We start from the raw sequence: 14854 nt of genomic DNA on the forward strand, positions 1-14854 counted from the left end.
ATTAAAAGAGCAACACATGCAATTCTGTGTTACTGGTGGAATAAAAATGCATGATGGTGGACTCTAATGGAGGAAAATATATGCCACATAAACTAAAGCAGATTATTTATCTGACAATTTTTTTCACAATAAATGGACTTTAGTGAGTCTTTAGAAATGCCAAATTGCCTGCACTAGCTGAATTCACCCAAGAGAATAAACCTAGTTTCGGAGGAGATTGCCCAGAGCTACTTGAAATTCTCCTTTCCCTTCTAATGTTCCAGGAAGCTGAAGGTGCTGAGTATTTCCTAGAAATATATGACAGAGTATATCCTAGAAATATATGACAGCCCATAGCTGGCAGTCTTCAGAACAACTAGGAATCTGAACAGTCAAATCAAACATGACTGGAAAAAAAAAAAAGCAAAACCAACTCAGGACCTGGAAGTTCAGACCATTGGCTTCCTGTCTAGTTCTTCCTCTTTCTGGCTACCTCTCAACTCACTGTATAGTAAGCTGTCTACTGTTCAATTACCAAAGGGATCTAGACAGCAGAAAGATAAAATGACTTGAGTTCAGATTAAATATCCCACTTCTCTGGCATTGCTGTGATTAATCTACATCACATTCAGTAGTTCAGATGCAATTCAGGCTGGGACTAGTGAAGTTAGGGTTGTCTAGATAGCTGTGAAACTTCCAAGTTTAGAAGGAAAATCATACCAATATATTACTGTTACAAAAGCACTCATCTCAATTAACAGAATGATCAATGTAAAAGTCACTGTCTGTCATTTCTAATTACACTTTTAGGATGGCTCAAATTTTACCTCAGCTCTTTCTTATTACATTTTTTTATGTACCTCAATTATTTTCTTACATGTATTTGATTTTCCTTCCCAACCGGTCTGCATTGAGAAGAAACTGTTTCTTTACACTCACTGCAACATACAAAGGACAGCACCATTTCTCCTACATAGCTGCTGCTACTATCATGTAGGCATTCTTATGTGATGACACTCTCCAAACAGAAACAAAAGGAAGATGTAAAAGTAAGCCATAGATAATTTCAGTTCAGCTGTCAGACAACCTCAGAGCTCAATGATGTAGGAAGCACAAAGATTGTTTTGAAAAAACATATCAAAGGCAAAAAGAAAACCTGAATGTGAGAAATGAAGATGGAAACATGACCAAAATCTTCAGTTTATGCACATTGCTGGAATTACTAACTCAACAGGTGTTATTTAAAACCATACTTTAAGTGAACTGCTGTCCTACCACTTCTTTTTTCTGGATTTTACACTTTTGCACCAGGTGGCAATATGTGCAATTTTCCATTTAGCATCATACTTAGTCACTCAGCAGGTGGAAAATTCAAGGCAGAATCTTACTAGCCATCTAGGTTTCCCTAGATGCTGCCAATGTGCGCTTCCTAGACCTAAATAACAGTGAGCCCATTGTGCTACAGAGCCCTCTGGGCCAGCAGTCAGCGCCTATTGGGCAAGGTTATCAGGAGCAGCTGATCAGCAGTTGCCATATGCTGGTCCCTGCAGTGGCTTCTTGGCCTCTGCAGAGCTTACATCGTTTTAGACATCAGAAGGTCATGAAAGCCCATTTGCAAAATTGCTGCAAGGATGCATACCATCAGGCAGGCAGCTGGCAGGTGTAACAGTAAGAGAAAAAAAACCAGAAAGTTCAAAGTCCCACAGGGCACAAAACTTATCCCTGTAATGCTATGTTTAAAAAACCTGACATATTGTAGTCTATGTATGTCATCAATACAAGAATGTACAAGTATGTTCTATAATTGGATTTGTAGAACATACTTACATCTCTCTTCTGAGGCTTACAGAAAGTTTCCCATAGAAAAGAGATGCTGAATACAAACCTTGCTATTGTCACAGTTATGCACACAGAAGAGATATCTAAATAAGATACAGTACTCAATGCAATGCTTTGACAATGCTAGCAGTCCAAGGCACTCACAAATACACACAAACACAGTGGAATCATTCATTCTGGAAACAATCGTCTTGCAGCAGCTGAAGACCTGTGGCCAGAGAAATGTTCATAATTAATTAATAATCATGGCAGCAGCAAGGGAAATGGGGAGAAAAGTAGACCTGCAAAAGCAGACCTACAGTGTCAGCCCCATATTTAGAAAAAAAATCTGGGAGCATATTTACCTTCTCCCTGTTCTTGTGTCTCACATTATCCAATGCCCTCTTGCACAGATCACCATAAAAGTCTCCAAATCAGTATTTTTTACTAAACTCTCATTGCTTAAACCCACCTTGTCCAAGACTCAAGCCACCACACGTCAGTTTCTTGTGGCTGTGACACACAAGCATGCATATAGCCTGTCCTGTCATTGCTGCATTAGAATGATAATCTTCACCAAAGGGTTATAGCAAACAGGAGTGGATGCCTATGACACCTCAGCTGACTGAGGCATCACATTGGCTTAACTGCCAGCATGCTCAGGGGTTCCAAAACAAGAAAATTTATCTGTCAAAGACACCCATTGAGCCTGCCTCCTACAAGGAAGGAGTAAGATAACTACATCTGGAGGCTGTAATATGGACCCTTAATCAACAGGATTCACATTTATTAGTAATGTGAATATTACTACAGATTATTAGTAACTCTACAAGCCTGCAATTCATTTTGTTATTACAGAATAAGCAAACAGTACAAGTTAGAGCCAGCAGATCTTGCAGAAGAAACGGTGCAATGTTAGGATTTCACCTTCAAAGATAAATATTTCTGTCCTTACTCAGAGAGAATTACCACTAACATCAGAGGGAAGGACTACCCAAAGGAGATTGGGAGCAGCAGCACAAGATGGTCCTTAAAATGGGAAACAAACAGTAGAATGGCATTTCCCCAAGAAAAAAAAGAAAAAAACCACCAACCTCATAGTAGGAAAATCCTTTTTCAAACCCCCTACCAAAGAGAGAAATGACTCACAAATGCCTTCCAGTCCTCTGCGATTTACTCTTACCTCTGTGATGTTTTCTTATATTTTCTCCTGCAGGAAAAGAACAAAATACAACTGAGATGAGAAGGCTTCACAGGCAAGGAGGAAAAAGTAGAGGGCTAGAAATCAGGAGCAATTCAGTGAAGTCACTTCTGCCACAAGACTGTCACAAACCTGATGTAGCCATTCCCTTCTACTAACCTCAGTGGTGGTTGCCACTAAATTCAGGAGAAAAAAATTGTGTTTGCTTGTATGCACATACTACTCTTTCTTGTGAGAAAGGGTTGTTGCGACTAGGAAAAAAATATTTATTATTCTAAATTACTTAGCAGGAAATCCAAGTGTCAGAAATGTACTTGTATTTACTAGTTGTAATATTTACGTCTCTCATCCAACAGATAAGTAAGATAAGTTCTGTGAAGTTCCCATTAACAAGGAGTAATGAAATGTATCCAACCATATTGTCTGTGGTCACCCGGTGGAAAACTCCAGTGGTTTTAGAGCAGTCTCTCTCTAAAAAGAAAGTCTAGATCCTAGCAAGTTCTGTACTCCAACAAATTCCAGATACCACACCACAGAGCTTCACTTTGTTGCACCTATCTTGAGAACTTACAGACCTTAACCCAGGACTAGGAATGGCAAGAGCAGATAAGCATATAGGACCTCTTCTCTACCCCAATACTCACACCACATCAATTACAGCAAAGGCTGTAAACCTCTTACTTACCTCTTACTTAGCCACCTCTTAGCATGGTGGATTTTGTCTTCAGCAGCAGGCAATGACACAGGCTGCCAATGCACAGAGTAAGGCAATACACAAAAAGGCAATACATGCCTTTCTGTATAGCTGTCTATGTAGCTATACAGTTACCTACAGGGGTGTATCAGCACTGTATGTTGTCTGTGAGCTGCTGTTTCTGCACCTGTTTCCAAAGGCTTTGCACAGAGGCTGGCAAAATATGGCATTAATTTACTTGAACTCAGTTCTGCTTTTATGTTCTAAAGTAAAATTAATGATAGTTAAACTTCACAAGTAGTGAATGAAACAATTTTCAATTTGGACTGTGATTTAGCAATACACTAACAGACATTCCCAGCATTTTCAATGTTGTTTGACAAATAAATATTTTTAAAATAGATGTATGGCTATTAGCATCAAGTTTACTTTCATTTCTGATACTACTGTAGATGGAAAATTGTAGCTAGGGTGGGCCTAAGAAACCCAAACAAAGAGTAACTTTCTATTTTACAAATAGGAAACATGGCAAAATGGAATGTAGTGCTATTTTCTACTTAACAAGAGCCATGAATAATGTCTCCTGACTGTAAAATGTTTCATCCAACAAATGCCTTTACAAATTGCACTTGTGGTTATACCCACTTCTATATTCTGACCATGTCAGAATCATAAAAATACTAAATAGCTACTTTAAAAAATATTTTATTTACAATTTATTGTGTGAAGAATTACTTATTTAAACTTGAAATTATGCAAAGGAGTAAAAGAGAAAATATTCATTGCAGTATCAAGTTTATAGCTTACTGACATTAAGAATGTTGACACATAAAAGCAGAAATGCAACTGGACAAATCTTATTCTATGAAATTCTTTATTTTCATTTCAGAAGGATGAAAAGTAGAACTTTTGTTTTGAAAAATGTATATTAGGAACTTTATATTCTAACAAATAAAGAATTTTATTATGTTTTCTGGCAAAAAAACCTGATGAAAAATAGGCCATCTGATTGGCCAGTCTAATGCACACTAATTAGAAGATTTTATTCCCAAGAAATACAAATTTGTTTAAGTTTTAAAATGAAATTATTTGCAAGTTTATTTTTTCCCCTGAGAGGCTTTTATGGTTCATTCCAACACTGTCTGAACTAATTTAAATTTCATTGGTCAGTGACTTTCATATAATGTTATATAATGTGTTTCTCTTTCAGACATTTGAGCAAAGATAAAATTCATTGACTCCAGTCTAATGGTGTTCTTTATATTTGATTAATAGCACGACTTTTCTGATCACCTTTAGTTACACCTTTAATGTTCCTTTCATTCAAGAATACTTTTAATACATTAGAAAGCTGTACTATTACAGATGACAGTACTAGGAAAAAAAAAAGAATTTGCCTAAGTAATAGAAATTTTTAAAAACTTATACACAGTTTTTTATTGTTGTTGTTGTTTTCACACCTGCAGTCTAATCACCAAGTTACTGACTGCTTTTCCAAGCACTGACTGAATTTGCAATTTACAAAGAAGAGAATATAACTAGAGGAACACTTGTTTATATATTCAATATCACTACTGCATGCACATGCTTTAAAAGGAACACCATTAGCAAATTCTGATATCACGGAAAAAAATTCTGTATGCTTGAACTTCCAGCATCTCAAAAAGCAAGGTCTAACAATGGTACTCACCACATTATAAAAAAAATGGTGTTGGTAACATGTAACTTTTTGTAAATATAGAATTCAGTTTGTTTTTGGAAACACACTGTCAACATCTATCTTCTTTATGGTTACAAACCACCACTTAGACATGCCTTCCATTAAATGAGATCACTGGAAACAAAGGAATTAGAAATTACTTCTTTAATACCACAGCCAGCATCAGAGACTGGCTTGAATCAGCAACCATGTGTGCATTAACAAGAGGAAACTGGAGGGGGCTGGATTTAGATTTGGTTGGGTTTCCACGGTTTTTTGGTTTGTTTTTTGAGGTTGCTTTTTTATAAGGGGTTTCGTTTGTTTGTTTGTAAAATACTATATATCTTGGGACAAGATATCTTGACTTATGTCCCAGGATGCATCTATGAAGAGACAACTATCCATGAAATTACTTTTAGCAGGTGCTCTAGAATAAACCTGGAAACAGGCACACTTTCAGTCAACACTCTTTCCCAGGAGAGAAAGAATGAGTCAGATTTAAAGGAGGTAATGTTACAGCTTCCCACATCTGTGAGCCATCCTGTGCTCATGCCTGAAAAGAGGCTAATTGATATTACCAAATCTGTGTAAATTCAGTTTCTTTTCTCACTGCATCCGTCATGCTCGGACTGCCACATCCATTCAATTTCTGTTACTGGCTGTGGAATGTATTATTCAGAGGTTTATATTTAGCTTTCACTAAAAAAAATAATTAGAACAAAGTAAGGGTTTTTTTCATGCTGAAGAGAATTATCAAGTGACTCACACTAAATAGGCCCTATACAACCAGTGTAAACTAAAAATAACTTCACTGAACTTAATACAGTTACACTTGCATGAATATAGTATGAAGTGAGTCAGTCCTAGTCCAAGAAGGCTGCTAGAGCCTAATGGAAAAAAAAAGTAGTAAGACACTTAAAGATAGATATTTTATAATTGAAGTGGTAGGTAAAATGAAATTTTTAAACTCAGAAACCATAAAGTTAACAAAAATATTGAGTCAACTACTTCAGTATCTTCTCTTCTGAGGATGAATCCTTCTTGTAACCAGAGAAATAAAAATAGCATACTGGCCCAAAATAAAATTAGGACAGATTTTTGAAGGTATTTAATCTTCAATAAGATGTAGATTGCTATGCTGTATGGTGACACAATTCCCATTGAAATAAATAGATATAAAAAATTTGTCTTTGTGCTTTGATGACCATCAACTTCTTCAAGGTTGTCTGTTCTCATGGTTATGCTTCTGATTTTGCCATTTAATTCCAGTGCATCATCAGCCAATTTGGTTTTCCCTGTATTTTCCCTTCAGGCACTTTTCCATTAATTTATTATCTCTTCAGGGTTGTGGTTTTAGTCTATAGGGTTTTACGCAACAATTCATGACTTGAGCCCAAGTAACACTACATTCAAGTTTTTGCAAAAATGCTCCTGCCCTTCCTCTGCATCTAGGAATCTGGAAATGAAGAGAATATAATACAAATACACAAAATCTGTGCCTGCATTTAGTAGTGATGTTCACAGACCTTAGTCTTCTGAGACAGTTGAATAAGTCAACTGAGTACCTACAGAGAGAAGTGAGGACAGAGGGGTAGGGTGAATTAAGCAACTGTCAGCCAACCTGGTTTTGCACCATAACCATACAACTCATAATATCAACTAGCTATATGAATTGCTATTTCACACCTACACAGCATCTGAAAAATTGTCTAAACACTTAATATTTTTTTACTCAAAATAGTGGTTTGGTTAATATGGTGTTATTCCACATTCATTCCACAGGGTTAGGTATTAATGGCACCTTTTCAGAATATGGATAAACCTGTGGGTGCTGCAGAAGTAATAGAAGGATCTTTGCCTAGTTTCATCCTTGAAAATAAATACTAAAATTTGAAAGTTAATCTCACACTCTGCTCACAATCTGCTAGAGATTAGGGGCTATATCTGTCCTTGGAAAAAGGCTCTGCAGGCTTCTATCTTCACTGCAGTGATCAGACTTAGGCCACCAGCTGGTGGATGCATGATTGATGGCCTAAGGTGCACGTATTTGAATCAATAGGTTGATACTTCCCAGCTCAGGGTGGGAAATACCAGAAGAATCTCCTTAGGCTGCTGAGACAGTGGAATGGCTCAATTTTAAGGCTGAAGCTCACAATCAACACTCACAGTGGCTTCATCTAATGTGTTTTGTTTTGCTTTGTAGCAGGCACAGGGCCTGCAAGGCCTCCCTGGCAGTCAGCAGCCTAAGATAGGAAGTGCCTAGTCACGATGACTGGAGCAAAAAACCCCTCTTCTGCCCTCAGACCCTTTCTTATCTCTCTGTAAGAGAGAATTATAGGTCATATTTGCCTCGACCCTTACCATTGAACCATTTCCAAAACTCCTAAACCCTATATAAACGCCCTCCTCTGCCCAGCTTGGCAGAAGGAGCTGCCACTGATCCCCCTTCTCAGAAGCGGCCAATAAAGGACGCCTCTGTGGAAATTCATACAGCACTTCCCCTCTCTCTCCCTGCATCTGCTGCTACAGCACTTTTAGCAAGCAAAGAGCTGAAATCACTAAAGAACTAGAAATCATCTAAGAGCTGAGATCACTTAAGAGCTCAACTGCTCGCTAAGATTGCCTGTGGCTGGGCGTTGCGTGCAGGCCCAGACAGGTTGTGCTGAACAGGACCTCGCTATCCAGACCCATGGCAGCTGGGGGAAAACACTGAAAACCCAACTCAGGAAAGCAGTATTGCTTGGCCATTGCAATGAGTTCAGAGAGTACACACAGTTGGTCAAAGCAGTTGGATCTTTTGAAGTCCCTAAAATTCAGTGGCCTGTGCTCTCTTTGTACCACCAGCTGAGAGTGCACAGGCCTAGATCTAGCATAGCATGTGTTTTCAGGCTGGATCTGTGTTTCTTAGTGAAAAAGAAGGCAACAACTTTTTAGGGCACCAATGGACTGGTGAAAAATATATCTGCTACACTGTTTAAAAAGTTATTGCCAGCAGCTGCCTTGTATGCGGTGCCCTGCCACAGGTCTGCACCCCCACAGCCCAGCTAGCAGAAATGAGGACACTTCTGGGCATCAGTTGCCTCAGTTCAACCTTTTGGCTTAAACTGCCAACAATGGTGGCATTTGCAGAGATGCCAGATTTTGTACTTCCACATCTGAAATACATTCCTTAGTGCCCACTCTGCAGAGAAGAAAAACTACCAGTACATTAACTCCTTCAGCTGATGCAGCAAGCCTTGTCAGAGCTTGTGTGCCATACCCTTAGTGTTGTCACTGACATTGTAAAGCATGATAAGAGAAAAGGGATTGTTCTTCCTGCCTGAAGAGGATCATTTTGTAAAAGCTACTTCTTCAGAGGAACCTCGATTGTTTAGGAAAACAGTTGCCACAAGCTCTGGCAAGCTAAAATTAGTTGTTCATAGGCTCAAGGAGAAAGAGGTATTTCTCCTCCTATATTTAAAAAGCTTTATAATTAGCATCTGTAAGATATGAGGGGGAAGCTTAGTCATCTGTTAACAAAAGCACACAATAATGTCCTTTAATAGTGGAATCCCACAACATCCATAGCTCACACAAGCTAGGGCTAATAATCTCTGCTTTCCTTCAGGGCTCCTATGACCAACTCATTTGGAAAGAAAAAAGCCACCTTACTGGAGTGAAATATCCATATCATAACACACACATTCTCTCAGGTCCTTTTCCTTTCTTTCCTGCCAGAGGTGGGTTTCTTGATATTAAAATTGGTATTAAGATAACGCTACTAAAATCCTACTTTGTAGTTTAGCAAACCAACAGTAATATAAACAATGAAATTTGGCAAACGAGAAAAATGTCTGTCTACAAGTCACATCTGGAAGATTTTTTTCTGCTCCTTTTTTTACCGATTGGTGAATCTATGTTTTTTCTGAATGATCTCTTTCCACTACCTTTTTCTATAAGAGCCAACCACAATTCATGTTTACTGCTCTTGCCCCCATGCCCTTCCAGCTAATGGGTCCAGAATTCCCACAATTTTCCCTTGGTGACCATGTCTAGACAAAAGGATTTAAGAGCACTTCCCAGCTCTCAAGCTCAGGTGCCATCTCGTGTATCGCAGTGGCATAGCAGTATGGAGTAGGCATTGTCCCTCTGTATAGCACTCCAAAGGAGGCTGAGATCAAGCTGATTGACAGGATCACTTAAAATAAATTGAAAATCTTCTCTCCCAGCAGCTCAATATTCTCAATCATGCAGTGCATTACCAAATAATCATCATCACCACAGGATTAGAGGTGCATTTATGTTACATTAACAAAGCCTATTTTAATAACCAAGTATAAATCAACTCACAAAACCCCAATCTCACAGCACACACTACAGCATCAGGCAAAGCACAGGATCCCATGGGAGCCCTGACCAGAATTCAGAAATATGTTGAGATGACCAGATTTTACTGATGGTATAATGCCATCAGCTCCTGACAGGTTTTTAATTCTTTAGTTTAAACAGAATTATGCCCTTTCTTGCTTTACTCACACTCCAGTCAATAACAAAAAAAAAAAATTCTGCCACATGGGCTGTTTATCAGAATATGCTAGGTTAAAAACAATACAATCTCAGAGACTATTAACAGCAGAGGAGAAGAAACAGTAAGAAGAAAGAAGGGTGAAGAAAGAAGGCAAAATTTCAGCTGATACTCAAAATTTGATGGAGGGTTTATGTGGAATTTTTTAAAAACAAGGGAAATAATTTTAAATTGGGCCCTGAACTATATGGGGACATTCTGAAATCATGCGAGGATGAGGCAGTCACTTGTCTCATTTGAAGTAGATTAGAAAAGCCTGTGTGCTCCAAGTATGGGTATGCATGGTGAAGGTACAGAAAGAAAAGAAGCGCTCACAACTTCAAACTGGTAGAATTATTTCAATAGAAATGGAAACAAGACAGGTGAGGAACCCAACAGGTCACAGTTAATAAATAATTTATGTAAGTAATTCAAAGCCAGAAAATATAGTCTGATTTTGTCCAAGGAAAGTACTATTTTAATAAACGTTAGTTCATCTGGCTGACCATTGGATTTTAGCTGTCTAACTACCTAGTTTTCTAAAGAACAACAAAAAAGAAATGCACAGCTTCATCTACAAAAATGATTGCAATCATTAGTACCTATGATCAATTGATGTCTCTTGTTCTGCCTCTGCTTAGCTGTGACCTTTTGCCACTGTAGGGCTCTTAGAAACCAGTTTCCTACTTGCTCATTTCATGTCTAATATGTGTACTGAGTAGATGCTAATCATAGCTGGAAAGGCAATGAGTTTAAATTCTTCTTACAAAATAACCTCTGTGGTCACAGTCAGTCAGGAATTTCTTCTGCAGTACAAGCCCAAGAGAGCTGAAATCCCTTCTCTACCATTTAGTAAAGAGTAAACAGAGCCTAGAGGTATTACAAATGGGTGTTATGGATACTATCTGAGTAGACTGAGTTTAATGACATTATTATAGTATATGCTGTCTTGAGACCTGATGATCTTTAATTGCACTTCATTTTTCACACTGAGTGCTGGGCACCAGCTCCCTAGCAAAGCAGGATTCAAGAATGGAGAGGGGGAAAGCAGAAGGGGGAAGGAGACTTGTAAGAAGGGAGTTGCTTTTGAGATCTGTTCCTGCAGATAATAAAGATACAACTGACTTGAACTATTTGGCACTGCAAACTTGACCCATGTCTTGATCTTATCTCCCAAGGTGAGTGTAAAATCAACCGCCTACTGACCTTGGACAGGACTATATACAATTATAATACTTTTATTGCAGCAGTAGTGTGAGAGCTGATATACTAAAAGGTATCTTATTTTCCACTGACATAAAAATGATTGACATAATTGGTTTAGCTTCGTTTCAATAAAGGACAATCGTGGCTTGCTCAAACTTTGATAAATAACACCAGCTATCAGAAGAAGAAAGCTAACTTCAGTGTATTCTTCCATGACACAGTATGTATACAGAAAGAGGAGAAAAAGCATAGGAAAGGTTTACTTAATTGATCTGTATTGAATACTGTATGTTAAGGATTGTTTTGAGCAAGACAGTCTGTGAAAAATGCATATTTTATGATTGGCTTTTTGCAAATATTAAAATTAATATTATATGTGTTATGTTAGAAAGTTATGCTGTATTAATTTTCTTAAGTAGTGTGTTAAATATAGTTTTAGGTTATAACATAATGTTAAAATAGAAACTATGCTAAGATACTTTTTTTAAAGAGAGGACTCCCACTGAGAGAGCAGCCACAGGACACCTAAATCTTTCAGAGAAAAAGTATTTATTGCTCTCTTATCAAAAGAAACTAACTTCCCTCTTTGTTCAGCCCTGAAGACACCGTCAGGATTCAGAGGAAGAAGTTGACACTGACCATACAGAATTCTTTGTTTGAATGGAATTTATGCATTATGTATGAGATGTATGAATATACAACAGGCCATTGGTTTTAAGGGTTAATCTCTGTTAACGTGTGTCCTTTTTGGGGCTTATTTTGCCCAGAAAGAGGTACCCGGACTGTCCGTAACTCTTTGTTTTTATTGTCTTGTATTGTCCTGAATCCTTATTGTCCAAACTTTTATTACTCTAATTATATTACTATTTTTATAACCATTTTATTACTATTAAAATTTTAAATTTTTAAAATTTTTAAATTTTTTAAATTTTTTCAATTTTAAAAACAAGTGATTTGCATTTTTCACAAGTCTGAGGTACAAGGATCTGCAAGGAGCAGATGAAACACTGCAGGGACAACTTAATGCTTCAGCTGTATCACCAAAGTTTTCAGTACCACCAAATGAGAAGAGTAAATTCAAATCCACTAGTGAAATGGCTTTGTATTGGAAAATAGACCTGCCTGGGCTTTTGGCTTCTCAACTACAAAAGAAGTCATCAAACTTTGTTTTAAAAACTAAAAATATGATTTCACTCATGTAGATTTTGTACATGGCCAGTACAACCACTGACATTTTGTGGTTCTTTCTCTGTATTTACTCAGTTTTCCATCATTGCAAAAGATGAAACAAAACAACCAAAACCATAAACAAAGAAAACCAACCACAACAACTAAAAGCTCCTGCTATTGTATTTGGTGTGGATTCAGTTGAAGAAAAATATGAAGTAAAAAGGAAAATTAGTCTGCTTCTGAAAATCTAAGCCTTTAAAAAAATGTGATCTACTGCTCATTCTTCTTTTTCACAGCACCCAACTAATAAATTCTCTTGTAATACATGCAAATCACATTCTCAAGAGAAGTGCAGGCTCATAAAAATCCAGTTACAGGAAAGTATATTTCAGGGAAATAAAGTCCTATGGTCTAAAAAGGATATAGAGCAGTTCTTAGTATTCATCCTTTAAAAGTAAAAAAAAAGTCAAACCATTATAGTATATGGCCTTCACATATTTATTATTGGAAAAATAGATATATATTTAGCCTGAGTTCTACTATCTAGCTGGCCACTACAAATTACTTAAGGAACTTTTAGCTTTGAAATTAGTAAGGGTGATGACCTGCAAAGTACAAGATGGTTGGTACTTCAACATGCTTATTCTGTAGGCTCTCCCACTGGAAGACAATATGGCACTTAGTGCACAATGGGATCAGAGGAGCCAACAGGGAAGAATACCTCCAGCTGCTGTTTGGAGCATAAACGTGCTTCACAGTGTGTTTACATGGCAACAACCGATTGGGATGGAAACGAGTGGGATGCCCCTTCCTTGCTAGTAAAATGTCTCAGGAAAAGGAAATACACAGTCTTTACTGGGCATCCTTTAGCTATATTTAGCTGTTCATTTCACTAAGAAGAAAGTAATGAAAATGAATCAACGAGAAGTGTACTGGGAATAAGACAACGCAGAACTTTGCAGAGCACATATATATGTAATATTGATGTGCCATGATGTATTATGAAGTACATAATACTGTGTAGCAGGCATTCCACTCTCCCAGTGGCAAAAAGCTGTTAGACCCTGAAAGAAACAAGCATGTACTTTAATCATCGCTACCATGTAAAACTAACATATGCAGATTCTGTAGGAGCCAGCTGTCAGCTGTCGAGCTTTTCTTGTGCAGGATGGTTCTGTGATGTTATAGCATGCATGAAAATGGGGAGGGGGGAATCATTCTTCATACTCTGGGTGAAATATGAAGACAGGAAACATGGACTGGAATTCATCAGGCCAGACAAGCTGTTTGCGTAAATTCACTAAACGAATTTGCATCTAGCCCTAAGCCTGAGTAAATCTATTTGTTGCTATTTTTAGATCTAAATGTTGCTTGTTACTGTTTCCCCCTCCAATCTTCCTCCCCCCAAACACAACCTACCTCTTCTGTCTGTTAACAGACAGCTGGTGTGACGCAGAATTTTAAATCTCATGGGTTTGTGCCAGATCCTTTCCTGACTCTGGGTTACAATCTAAAACACTTGGATTACTGTTGAACAAGCCTAAACACTGGGAGAAAAAGTTTCTACACAAAGAGGCAGTGTTCCCTTTCAAAAAGAAGGTTCACTTCCCCATCCCCATGTCCAAACTTTCCCCTCCTTCAGCACCATGGTAGACTTTGAAAATTCTTCAAGCCTTTTAGCAACACTACTTTGTGTAGCAACTCAGGACCTCAGGACTGCTGCTGTCCTGATAATGCTTATTCACTAGCAGGCCAGATATTAAACGTCACTCTTAGGAAAATGCAACTTTTAAACTTCCCATGGAGAGCCAATGCTCTTTTTCTAGGCCTCTTAGAGCTAAGCACATCTTCAGGAACAGAGACTTTACAGAGGAAAGTAATGTGAATGATGATGGGTTTCTGGGATAGCTGCAAAAGTGTGTTTGCAGAGAAGTAGTTTCACAGAGGCTCCTATCTCCAAAACTGATGGTTGTAGCAGGGTTCATCATCTTTTGCAGGATGCCTGCTACTTTGTTCACACCATTTCCGTATCACTACAAGATTATTTTCTGCAGAGAGTAAAGAAGGTTGCCCATCTTTTGTTCCTCCCTTCCCTAGGCATAAATGACACAGATGTGATGGCACACAGCTGGCTCCACTGAATTAGACATGACGGTAAAGGGAAGAAAGTGAGGAAAGTGAAGAGAGAGGTGGCAGTACTGCCATTTGCATGCTCAAAACCACTGTCCTGTGGTCTCAACATGGGAATATCTTGCCACACAGGAGGAAATTTTGGGAGAGAGAACTGGGATGGGCAGATGAGTAGATGGGAACAGGTGCTGAGCATGTACACAGAGAATGAAGGAGGCCATGCAAATCTTTATTTCTTTAGACCCTAACTCCATCCTGATACCAGCTGTCTCACAAGTATCTAGATGGCACAGAAACTATGGGGGAAGGAGTGTTATATGTCTTCAGAAGCCTCAGATATAAAGATGTATTTAAATAAGTAAGTCCTGTCCTTTCTGCATACCAGGTACCATGCTTGAGACAGCAAATCTAGCT

At 38.1% G+C, this 14854-nt stretch overlaps 1 protein-coding gene across 1 annotated transcript in view; it reads right to left on the reverse strand.

Annotated features, from left to right (window-relative positions):
* The window catches only part of PDE1C (phosphodiesterase 1C), a 316335-nt gene that overhangs the window by 166428 nt on the left and 135053 nt on the right, over positions 1-14854 (reverse strand). Inside the window, exon 3 of the mRNA XM_066557593.1 lies at positions 2981-3007. Coding sequence (XP_066413690.1) covers positions 2981-3007 — 27 coding nt within the window. The remainder of the gene's footprint in view (positions 1-2980; positions 3008-14854) is intronic.

Source organism: Molothrus aeneus, chromosome 1 (genome assembly GCF_037042795.1).
Source record: "Molothrus aeneus isolate 106 chromosome 1, BPBGC_Maene_1.0, whole genome shotgun sequence".
NCBI classification, from domain to species: Eukaryota; Metazoa; Chordata; class Aves; order Passeriformes; family Icteridae; genus Molothrus; species Molothrus aeneus.